This window comes from Terrapene carolina, unplaced genomic scaffold, assembly GCF_002925995.2.
Source record: "Terrapene carolina triunguis isolate 2854851 unplaced genomic scaffold, T_m_triunguis-2.0 Scaffold88, whole genome shotgun sequence".
Lineage (NCBI taxonomy): Eukaryota > Metazoa > Chordata > Testudines > Emydidae > Terrapene > Terrapene triunguis.
In genome coordinates, this window is record NW_020664439.1 from 51,356,283 (window position 1) to 51,369,136 (window position 12,854).

At 46.5% G+C, this 12,854-nt stretch overlaps 1 protein-coding gene across 2 annotated transcripts in view; it reads left to right on the plus strand.

The window, feature by feature from the left end:
* MELTF (melanotransferrin) overlaps positions 1-12,854 on the plus strand; it is an 82,205-nt gene that overhangs the window by 32,013 nt on the left and 37,338 nt on the right. For both annotated transcript variants that reach the window (XM_026650162.2, XM_024212998.3), the window contains exons 9-10: positions 6,873-7,024; positions 11,378-11,474. In XM_026650162.2, the coding sequence (XP_026505947.1) occupies positions 6,873-7,024; positions 11,378-11,474 (249 nt within the window). The remainder of the gene's footprint in view (positions 1-6,872; positions 7,025-11,377; positions 11,475-12,854) is intronic.

Consider the following 12,854-nt stretch of genomic DNA (forward strand, 5'->3'; position numbering starts at 1 on the left):
AAATTTATTCTAGGGCTGTCGATTAATCACAGTTAACTCACGCGATTAACTCAAAAAAAGTAATCACAATTAAAAAAATGAATCGCAATTAATTGGAGTTTTAATCACACTGTTAAACAATAGAATACCAATTGAGATTTATTAAATATTTTGGATGTTTTTCTACATTTTCATATATATTGTATTCTGTGTTGTAATTGAAATCAAAGTGTATATTATTTTTTATTACAAATATTTGCACTGTAAAAGGGATAAACAAAAGAAATAGTATTTTTCAATTCACCTCATACAGGTACTGTAGTGCAATCTCCTTGTCATGAAAGTGCAATTTACAATGTAGATTTTTCTGTGTGTTACATAACTGCATTCAAAAATAAACCAATATAAAATTTTAGAGCCTGCAAGTCCACTCAGTCCTACTCCTTGTTCAACCAATTGAAAAGACAAACAAGTTTGTTTACATTTACAGGAGATAATACTACCCTCTTCTTAGTCACAATGTCACCAGAAAGTAAAGAACAGGCATTCACATGGCATATTGTAGCTGGCATTGCAATATATTTAGGTGCCAGATATACTAAACATTTGTATGCCCCTTCATGCTTCGCCCACCATTCCAGAGAACATGCTTCCATGCTGATGATGCTCGTTAAAAAAATAATGAGTTAATTAAATTTGTGACTGAACTCCTTGGGGAAGAAGTGTATGTCTCCTGCTCTGTTTTACCTGCATTCTGCCATATATTTCATGTTATAGCAGTCTCGGATGATGACCCGGCATGTTGTTCTTTTTAAGACCACTTTCACTGCAGATTTGATAAAATGCAAAGAAGGTACCAATGTGAGATTTCTGAAGATAGCTACAGCACTTGACCCAAGGTTTAAGAATCTGAATCTGAATCTTTCAAAATCTGAGCGGGATGAGGTGTAGAGCATGCTTTCAGAAGTCTTAAAAGAGCAACACTCCAGTGTGAAAACTACAGAACCCAAACCACCAAAAAAGAAAATCAACCTTCTGCTGGTGGCATCTGACTCAGATAATGAAAGTTTGAATTGTTATTGAGAAGAACCTGTCATCCGCATGGATGCATGTCTGCTGGAATGGTGGCTGAAACATGAAGGGACATATGAATCTTTAGCGCATCTGGCACGAAAATATCTTGCGATGCCAGCTACAACAGTGCCATGAAAATACCTGTTCTCACTTTCAGGTGACATTGTAAACAAGAAGCGGGCAGCATTATCTCCTGCAAATGTAAACAAACTTGTTGTCTGAGCGATTGGCTGAACAAGAAGTAGGACTGAGTGGACTTGAAGGCTCTAAAATTTTACATTGTTTTATTTTTGAATGCAGTTTTTTTGTACATAATTCTACATTTGTAAGTTCAACTTTCATGATAAAGAGATTGCACTACAGTACTTGTATTAGGTGAATTGAAAAATACTATTTCTTTTGGGTTTTTTTACAGTGCAAATACTTGTAATCAAAAATAAAGTGAGCACTGTACACTTTGTATTCTGTGTTTGTAATTAAAATAATATATTTGAAAATGTAGAAAACATCCAAAAATATGTACATAAATGGTATTCTATTGTTGTTTAACAGTGCGATTAATCACGTGATTAATCACGATTAATTTTTTTAATCGCTTGACAGCCCTAATTTATTCCTTTCTAGGAGACTTCACTCCAGCTGCAGAAACAAAGAAGCTCCTTTTCCAAACACATAGGATGTTTTAATGCATTTTCAGGGCTCAGCTGTTTTGCAGCAGTGCTCTGTGCCTTTTGTGTGTGTGTCTCACCTTTCCATTCTTTCCCTTCTGTTCAGTGGCTGGTGAGGGAAGTGGTTCAGCTCCTAGGCTAATTTGGAATAGCCAGGGCAAATTAAGGCAATCTGGAGCCCCGGGCATACTCAGCATGGAGTCGCTAGGGCCCTGCCCCAACACCATGGTTCAGTTACTCTTGGAGTGGCAGCAGGTTCCAGAGTGTAAGGAAAGAGGCAGCTCACACCTGTTGAAGCCATTGTTCTAGCACACTTTGGTAGGCATTAGTTACATTCAGGTTTTTCAAGCTTTTCTTTGCATCCATGCATCCTAAAAATATTATTTTTCATAATGAGAGTTGAGATTCTGATCCCAGAATCTGACTCTAGGAACTAGGGCCCTGGGCATAGGCCTAGAATGCTGAAACCTTAATCCAGACTGAATGAGCAGCCTCGGGACTGCTCTAAATTGTGCTGGTTTGTAACAACCACACACATCCCTTAAATCAGCCAGAGATCTCCAGACTGAAGTGTACTTTGACCATGTGCTGCCCCATCCACAGTTTATCGCCTACAATGAAGAGGCTGAGAATGGGTGGTATAGAGCTGGCTTATATATAAAGAGAGGAAGGAGGTGGTTACAACACCAGTGTAGGGCTTGGCTTCAAGTCCTACACTAGTACACCATTGAACTCCTGTGTGACCATGGACAAGAGACTTAGCCTCTCTCTGCTTCTGTTCCCCATCTGTTAAATGGGTATATCATAGCACTTTCCTACCATGCAGCAGTGTTGTGAGGAAAATACATTAAGGATAGTGGGACCACGGCTCTGGGCCTCAGACCAGGAGCTCTGGAACAGGGGTGGCCAGGGGGCCATGGCCCCATCATTTTTTACTGGCCATAAGGGCGAGCGATGGGAGGGGGAGAGGTGGAAAGGAGCAAGCAGGGGACAGGGTTTTGGGGGAAGGGGCATGGTGGGGATGGGCCTCAGGGGAAGGGACAGCACGGGTGTAGGGCCTCAGGGGAAGGGGTGGGTATTGGGGCCATGTTTCCGACGCTGGTGGCCCTCTCACTTTTAGGAGCCTTCTGCCACTCCCGCCTCAGCCTATAGATTATAATTAAGACTACGTTTTAGTCATGGGTATTTTTAGTAAAAGTCATGGACAGGTCACGAGCAGTAAACAAAAATTCATGGCCCGTGACCTGTCCATGACTTTTACTATATACTCCTACCTAAAACTTGTGTGGGAGGCTGCAAGTGCTCTGGGGCCTGGTGATCTGGGGGCACTGCAGGTGCTGGAGGAGGTGGCCCGGGACCCCCGCTGGTGCTGGGGGCGTGGGCATTGGCATGTGGCCCGGGACCCCCGCTGGTGCTGGGGGGAGCAGGGTGGGAGTTGGTTGGCAGGGCTCACAGGGGCTGCCTACCTGGCTCCACATGTCCCTGCAGCTCCTAGGCGGTGGAGGGGCCAGGGGGCTCGGCGCGCTACTCCCATCACAAGCGCTGGCTGCGCAGCTCCCATTGGCTGGGAACTGCGGGGGCAGGCAGCGTGTGGAGCCCCCTGGCCCCTTCACCTAGGAGCTGCAGGGCCATGCCAGTGGGAGCTGCGAAGCCCCCCACCCTGAGGTAAGCCCTCCCCGCATCCCCTAGCCCTGAGCCCCCTCCCATACACCCAAACTGCTGCTGCTGGTCCAGGGGCTACCTGGCTTGGGCAGCCCCTGAGCCAGCACCGGCCGGTGCAGAAGTCACGGAATCCATGACTTCCATGACAGAGTCACAGCCTTAATTATAATACAGAACACAGGCACCAACTTTCCAATGTGCCGGCGGGTGCTCGACCCCTGGCTCTGCCCCAGGTCCTGCTCTCCCTCCACCCATTCCCCCAAGGCCTTGCCCCCACCTGCCCCTGTCCTGCCCTCACCCTGCCTCTTCCCACCCCTGCTCCACCCCCCAACCCACTGTGACGGTTTGGATCACAGAAACCCCCTTGGGAGCTGCCACCCGATGTGCCAAGACTACCCCTGCTTCTGTTTTCCCTGCCAGCTCAGGACTCCAGCACCCCGTCTTGCTGAATTAGACACTCCAGTCCACTTCAACACAGACCCAGGGTCTGAATTACTTGTCCCAAAGCTGCGAGTTTACCCAAAAACAGCTCACAGGAGTGTGCTTGTCTTTAGCACTCAGATGCCCAACTCCCAATGGGGTCTAAACCCAGATAAATCCGTTTTACCCTGCATAAAGCTTATGCAGGGCAAACTTTGTTCGCCCTCTATAACACAGATAGAGAGATATGCACAGTTGTTTGCTCCCCCAGGTATTAATACATACTCTGAGTAAATTACTAAATAAAAAGTGATTTTATTAAATACAGACAGTAGGATTTAAGTGGTTCAAAGTAGTAACAGACAGAACAAAGTAAGTCACAAGCAAAATAAAATGCGCAAATCTATGCCTAATCAAACTAAATACAGATAAGTTCCTCACCAGTTCCAGAATGCTCCCTTTCACAGGCTAATCTCCCTTTAGCCTGGGTCCAGCAATCTCTCACAACCCCTGTAGTTACTGTCTTTTGTTTCAGTTTCCTTCAAGCATCCTGGGGGGGTGGAGAGGCTCCTTCTTTAGCCAGCTGAAGACAAAATGGAGGGGTCTCCCCCAGGTTTAAATAGACTCTCTCTTGTGGGAGGAGACCCCCCTCCTCCCTCCTATGCAAAGTCCAGCTCCAAGATGGAGTTTTGGAGTCACCTGGGCAAGTCACATGCCCCTGCATGACTCAGTCTTTACAGGCCGACGCCATTGTCCACATGGTATCTTGCATGTCTCCAGGAAGACTTCTTATGTGGATTGGAGCATTCCAAGATGCATTGTTTCCCGATCAGGTACTTAACCTGGCAAATTCCTTCCTAAAGAAGCTGACCAAATGCCTCACCAAGCTTACTTAGAAATCAAGCAAGCATACAGCCCATATTCTTAACCTCAAGTAGAAAATGGTATATATGTACAAAGGATTAATAGATATAGTAGACCATGTCACAGGCAGCACAAAACATATTTCAGTTATATCATACATACATTTGTAAACACCCACCCATAAAGCCTTATGGGGTACGCTGTCACACCCACTTCTTCCTGCCCCAGTCCATCCCCTCCCCCGAGTGCGCCGCAACCTCGCTCCTCCTCCCTCCCCACAGAGCCTCCTGAACACTGCAAAACAGCTGATTGTGGTGGGCAGGAGGCACGGGGAGGGAGGAGGAGGCGCTGATTGGCAGGGCCTGCTGGCAGGCTGGAGGCCCTGCAGGGAGGTGGAGGTTCTGATAGGGGGGCTGCTGGTGGGTGATCAGCACCCACAATTTTTTTCCCACGGAGTCGGCGCCTATGATACAGAATATTCTTAAAATCCCTATACTAGAAAATGAACTTTCATGGTAGCTTGGACCATGTTTGCTTTCCCTTCTCAGAACCCAGAACAGTTTCAGTAATGGAGCCTTTGCCTACAAAACTTGTCTGTTTTGCTGGTTTTCCAGAATCAGTTGGCCTTGAGAACCCACCAGATGCATCTGTTCAGGCTGGCCTATGGTTTAACTTTTGAGATAGTGTAATTAGGATGACCAGACAGCAAATGTGAAAAATTGGGACTGGGGTGGGGGGGTAATAGGCGCCTATATAAGAAAAAGACCCAAAAATCAGGACTGTCCCTATAAAATCAGGACATCTGGTCAACCCTAAGTGTAACCCACACACCTCCTGGGTGTGGTGTTCTGTCCTATCTAGTGTTACAGAGACCACTTAGAGGGAGAGATAAAATGAGTCTGCTCTACAGCCTTAGCTAACAGCCAGTTGGCTTTTAGCTCATGCAGTAGAGCAGGCCTGCACAACATGCGGCCCGGGGGCCGCATTCGGCCCTCGTGGGCTCATTGTGCGGCCCGTGGGGGGTGAGTAGGCAAGCGGTGGGTGAGGGAGGGGGGCTGAGGAGGCGAGCGGGCAGGCAGTGGGGCAGGTGAGCCGGCGGCTGAGGAGGCGAGCGGGCGGGTAGTGGGGGGGGGGGCAGGTGAGCTAGCAGCAGGGCGAGGGGGGGGCTGAGGAGGCGAGCCGGCAGGCAGTGGCGGGGGGGCAGGTGAGCTGGCGGCTGAGGAGGCGAGTGGGTGGGCAGTGGCGGGGGGGCAGGTGAGCCGGCGGTGGGGGGCTGAGGAGGCGAGCGGCGAATCGGTGGCTTAGCTGGTCTACTGATCTGGTCTGGCTCCCATCCCCTCTCCAAGGGTTGCAGCTGTCTGGAGGTGCCTGCCTTCCATGCCTTCCTCATTCACACCTCATTCATTCAACAGGGCAATTGATTACAAAGGAGGGGGGGAGAGATCTTATTCTACTTCTAGCAAAAAGACATTTTTCTTTTACCTTAATTATACTACCTTAGGAGCCCGCTATAACATATTACAAAGGTTCAATACTGCTGTTTCGGTGGGGCGGCGCTGGGGAAGGAGGGTTTGTTTCCGCGAGGCGGGCGGCACTGGGGGGGGGGTTTCAGCAGCTCGGGGGGGGGGGGGGGATTCAGTGGGGGTGGGGGGTTTTGGCCCTCAGCTGTTTTCTTTGGAGTAATATGGCCCTCGCCACTTTACGAGTTGTGCAGGCCTGCAGTAGAGGCTCATACACTAAGCTCCAGAGGTCCTAGTTCAATCCCACCTGCTGACAACCGAGGTCTGTCAGCATTACAATAGCACACTGGATAGGGCAACAGCAGCAGGAGTCATTTATCCACCTTATGTGAATGGATTTGTAGTGTAGTCAGCAATTCCTTCCATGGCTGCTAAGACTAGTCCAGTAGTTAGGGAGACCCTGTGTGGTACCATTAAGCAGCACAGGCAGTGTTTTCTTAGTTTAGGAGCTAGAGAGAACCATGGGGTCTGTTTGTGTCATAAGTATCAGCAAAGAATTGTCTTTATATTCATTACACCCCAGCCCTCTTTATTCTGTACTGTGAGGTTTGCTACCATTGTGTTAATTTCTAAGTGTGCATTTTTAATAAGGTGAGGGGCCTAGGTATATGGTAATGAGCAGAATATATACATGTTTACATCTATTACATTTAATCCCTATTATTTTCTTTCAAATTGAATGCAGGGTTACCAGAAAGCCTGCGATGGTGCGTTGTGCTCACTGAGGAGATCTGGAAATGTAGTGAAATGGCTGTTGCCTTTAAAAAAAAGAACTTGAAACCAGAGATCCAGTGTGTTTCAGCCAAGACAACAGAACAGTGTATGGAAATGATCCAGGTGGGCTTGTTACTATGCTTTGTATGAACCATACTGGTTCTTGACCATGAATATATTGTAATGCATTAGTTAAGGAGTACGTTTACAACTGTCCTCTGCTGGATAGAATCAGAACTACTCAAGTGTATGAGATTGGCTCTGTATGTAAGCAGCAGGCACTGGCGGGTAAATCCAGGAGATTACAGAGGATTCTCTGTAGGTCTTGTGGTAGAGGCCTGAGATTTTGGAGTGAGGATCTCATGCTACTGTGTCCAGAGAGATATCTGTTTCCTATTTCTTCACCTCTGATATCTCTTCCACTTCTGTTTTCCCAAAATATTTTAAAGATAAATACACAAACATTGAGGTGGGCAAACAATTGCCTTTCCACCCTCCAACAGGCGGTCTGAAACCGAGAGAAAGAAAGTCCTTTAGTAGTGATTAATAGCTGCCTTTCGAATACTTACCTGCAGACAACAGGTACAGCAGTTCAAGGATAATTTTGTCCGGCTTTATCCAACTCATCCAGACTCCTCTTTTTTTAATTTGTTCACAATTTTTCTTTGCCATGGGATGTAGATTACTGGCAGACTTCAGACCTTCTATCACACTACATAGATTAATGTTATAATTTACCAATCAATAAATTTCTTGTTAAAAAGTGGCCTAGTACCATACTGTAAAATCACCAGTCTGTTGTAAGTGGCTGGATCCCATGTGCTTCAAAGCCAAGTGGATCTGGGGGGAGTCAAGTAACTGTTTCTAGCTCTGGCAGTCTAGCGCATACTCCTGGGCTCAGACCTCTTGTCTGATGCCTTTCTTTTAACATGGGGGTACTGCTGCCCAACTGCCCTATAATCCAGAATCAGTTTCTGAGGCCTCCTGAGCCCCCCAGTTGCTTACATGTGCCCCCCCTCCTAGTTCTACGTAGGCTATGGGCATACTTGTTTAACCCCTTTAGGATCAACATGGCAGGACAGCAAAGAACAAAGGCTTAGAAAAAGAATTTCTTAACCACAGTGCAGGAGTGCTGGAACAATTTTTATAGTGGGGGTGCTGAGAGCCATTGAACAAAACTGTAAACCCTGTGCATAATGGAAACCACTTCCAGCCAGGGGGTGCACTGCACCCCTGGTTCCAACACCTATGCCACAGTGACTTTACTCTTAAAGCACTTGAGCGTTACAGGTTTTTTCCAAATAACCAAAGTCCCAAGGTACTCTCTCTCTAGTCTGGGCTTAAACCATGGACTGTACAGTCCATGGTTTGTCAGTATTTCTGGCTGTGCAGAGCCCTCTTGCACTCCTCTCCTGAAGTCCTGCTTACATGTGGCAATGCTTGGCCTCCCTATACAGAGCAGAACCCTTCTCTTAACTAGGACCTCCGTTTTTGTGCCAGCTGAAGTTCCAAATACACCAGTGTGCTTGCCTCTCCCGCTTTCACTCTGTAGGACTCTGTATAAAAATTCCATTGCTCCAGGCGAGTAGTTGAGAGTCAAAGTCAATAGATTTTTAACCTTGATGGCTCTGTGGTGGTCCTTCAACAAGGTGTCAAATGCCTTTTGTGGGCAAGGTGGCTGTCAGGAATATTACATAACAGGCTGCCCCATGGTAGAACCAAACTAACACAGCCACAATGCCAGTATTTTAATACAGGTACAAAATAGTCTTCACAATTTGATAGTCATATCCCACTCTATCATGCCGATAAGCAGTAAATGCAGTTGTGACTTGTATAAGCTATGCCATTAGTCTAAGATCATGCACTACTGCCAAAGGATTAGAAAATTTGTTTTAAGAGAAAAAAAATTAGAAATTTATTTAGCTTAAGAGCTATGGGAAAGACTTGAATATCTGAGTTTTATTCCTATTACCACTGTGAAGTTCTGAATAATTCTGAGGTGCAGAATAGTGATAGCTGTGAAGCCCTAGGTGGCTATAGATTTCTTACAATATCATGTATCTATAGATCCTTTATCAGCTGAAATCCATTGGTGCCACCTACAAACAAGATTAGTTATTGTGGCAGAGCTCTGACCTTGTCCCCGTGGGTCCTGCGCTTCTAGGTGGTATATGCTAGCCTCAGTGGCTCTCTGCAACCCTCCATGTGGCCCTTCTCTCTCTAGGGCCAGGGTTACAGTCTACTGAGCCCTTTTCATCATAAGCCAGCAAGGAGGTTGGTGAGAGAATTCCCACAGTCTCTGTTGTCCCTAGGGCTTGTTTTAGAACAGTTTAGCTTCCTGTCCTGACAGGGGCCTGACTTCCCCTCCCAGGAGGTGTTCCTGTAGTGGTGGGTTGGGGGGAACCCGGGCCCGCTCTCTACTCTGGGTTCCGGCCCAGGGACCCTAATGATAGCAGCTGTTGGCAGCCAACTTTTCACTGCCAGAGTTGCTACATTTCCCTGGGCCACTTCCCCACAGCTCTCCTGCTTCTCCCTTCTTCACCCTTACCTTAGGGCTCCCTTATCAATAACTTGAGGGTGTCTTCATTAACCAGTCCTTCAGCCATACTTCCTCCCCACTGACTGACTGGAGTGAGCCCTTTTTATAGTATCAGTGGGGCCTTAATTAGAGTCAGGTGGTCACATTAGCTTAATGGCCTCACCTGACTCTTTGCAGGTTAATTGGAGTCAGGTGTTCTCATTAGGCTGGAGCAGCCCCTGCTCTGGTCAGTCAGGGAACAGAAAACTGTTAATCCAGTGGCCAGTATATCTGCCTTCTGCTATTCTGCTGTACCCAGCTGGCCTGGGTCTATCACATTATGTAGTCACTTTATTTAAAAAGATGAGTCTGCCTCTTTTATCCAGTATTAAATTGCAGCTACCCTGACTATGGCCACTGTGCTGCTTTGACGGGAGAAGAATGCCATTAGATTACACATAGAAATTCAATGAAACTATCCCTGGGGCAGAATTTATTTTACAGTTAAATAAGTAATAATGGCCTCTGTATAAATTCTTCAGCAATCTGAAGTTGAATTTGAGTTCAGTCTTATTGTGTTTGTCCATTTTAGAGGAAACTTGCTAAAACATCACTAATAAAACTGAGGTCCACCATGTCCTGTTCCTGTTGAGATTGAGACATGTCCCATGACCCAATAATACAGCTAAGGGTGTGTCTTTATAGCACAGTTACCGTGAGTTATAACTCAAGTGTTAACCCTAACTCGACTCCTGTCCACACGCAAAAATCCCTAGCTCAAGTTAAATGGTGCTCTAAACGTGAACTAGTTGGCCAGTGTGGCAAGTGGGGAGGGGTTGAAGCTCTCAAGCAGTGCTGATGTTGGAGCTAGTAATGCAGAAGGGATGCAACAGCTACTCAGAAGCAGCTAATCCAATCACTATGTGTAACTCCAGTGCTGTTTTGAATTGTGGTCACTCTCACTTGAGCTAGGTTAGCTCAAGTACAGTGACTCGAGTGTGCTAACTGAAGCTAACTGTTGCAGTGAAGACAAGCTCTATGTCTTCCCAGTTAATTCCCACCCTCATTTCAGAACACAGGGCTGCTTTGGACTCCCTGTGATCCACCATCCATGGGCTGGATCCTAGCATGAGAATGTGGCCAGGACTAGCAGTGGGAAAATGGAAGAGGCATGCCATGGAGGAGAGGAGTTTCTGTCAAAAGGATATGGGGCTCTTTAGCAAAAATCATAATCTGACTGGGCCTTCCAAGGTATGTCTATATGACCCAAAAAACCCCTGCGGCAGTGAATCTCAGAACCCAGGTCTACAGGGTAGCACTACAGCGCTAAAAATAGTCTTGTAGACATTCAAGCTTGAGCTCTGATGTACGGATAGGGGCATGAGATTTAGAACCCAAGCAGCCCAAATATCTACACAGCTATTTTTAGCACCGTAATGTGAGCCCTGCAAACCAAAGTATATAGACCTGGGCTCTGAGACTGACTACCACGGGGGATTTTTGCCATGTAAACATATCTTCAGTGGCCAAAAGCCTTCCCACCACAGTGTCACCAATGACTCTAGTGATCTAACCTTCTTAACTCCTTAACACTGGCCAGCATCCTAAGGGTTAAACCTGTTGCTGCAGAGATTGCATGTCTGCATTTTTGCATCTGAGGCTTGTCTGTTTATTAGATTTTATTCTGAAATTTATGGGTATGATTTGACAGAAAAATCACTTCGGCTTATCCACAACCAGCTGAAGAATATGCTTAAAGTTGATTGGTCTGTGGCGCAAGACCTGGGAGTATTTTTACTGGGCCAGGATTCATTTCAGGGGTGATAGAGGATGAGGCAGCTGATATTGTGCCCCCTGCATCCTTGTTCTGAGAGATGCTTGAACTAGATGTGTGTCATCACTGTGTCTAGCAAAGATTTCTTTTCACACAACTCATGAATTTTATTTCCTTTCAGAAAAAAGAAAGTGATGCTGTAAGCGTGGATGGAGTTGATATTTACATAGCTGGAAACATGTATGGCCTAGTGCCAGCTGCTGGGGAAAGTTACTCTGGTAAGAAGAGCAGAGAACATAGGGTTTCTGTTTTCCAGGCTGTTTGAAAACACTGTAGAAACATAGTTTGAGGTCAGTGGATCTGTCTGGAAAATCATTTTTCAGACAGAAGCTAAACAATACATTTGATCCAAAAAAAAAAAAAAACCACACCTTGAACTTACGTAACTCAGTGTTGATAAAACTGGGCTGCCCTGGTAGTCTGTTAACTGAGATCATCAGGTGGGAATGAGGTTTACATCATGTACTGAGCATGAACTTCAAAAATATCCATCTCCTTTCTGACCAGTTAGGACATCTTACAATATACTGTCACAGTAAAACATGCAGTCTTGCACAAATTAGGTGCATTATAGAAAGTTTGTCTCTCTCTCTGACCCTCTGGCATTAGTCACTGGTGAAGGAAGGGTACAGAACTGTGTAGACAACTGATCTGCACTATGGTGCAGCTTCCCATTATGTAACATGTATATTTGCTATATTTATTGAAATTATAATAGAGTTTTAGCATTTTATAATACAATATGAACTCTTCATGAATTAAGGATATAACTTGGGAGCATGGGCGGTGGGTATCACAGGCTGGGGGAGGCTGAGCCTCCCCTAACAGCCAGGCGTGGCCCTGCCAAGGCTCCACCCCCAGGCCTGCCTCTGTGGCCCGCCCTGTGTGGTGGCCCCAGCCGGGTGCTCCTGGGCTGGGGCTGCATGGGCTAGCTGCCAAGGTGGGGGTGGAGGATTCCGGTGGGGGAAGGGGCAAGGCCTCAGGTGGAAGGGGCGGGGCTGGGGCTAGGCTCCCCCAGCCAGCAGTTCACATGCCACCCATCCTTGGGAGCCTCACAATTCAGCTGTAACCCTACTTGACCATGAAAGAGCCTGTGCTTTAAAGAGTGATCTTGTTAAAGTCACAGGGTCATAGGCATTGCCATACTGAATCAGACCAAGTGATCTATCTAGTCCAGTATCATTCCAGCGCTGGTGCACTATCTACACTTGCGCTTTACAGTACTGAAACTTGCTGCACTCCGGGGGGTGTTTTTTCACACCCCTGAACGAGAAAGTTGCAGCACTGTAAATTGCCAGTGTAGACAAGCTCTTAGATGCTTCTCACCCCAGGCTGGCTGGTTGCTCTTCAGCCAGAGTGATTTGGATGACTTGGTAAGCTGAGCACAAACAAACAATATGCATTTTGATTTGACCAAATGTAAAGTTAAACATCTAGAAACAAAGAATGTAGGCCCTAGTTACATGATGAGGGGACTCTATCCTGAGAAACAGTGACTCTGAAAATAACATTGGAGGTCATTGTGCATGATCACCTGAACGTGAGCTCTGAGTGATGCTGTGGCCAAAAGGGCTAATGTGATCCTTGAATGTATAAAC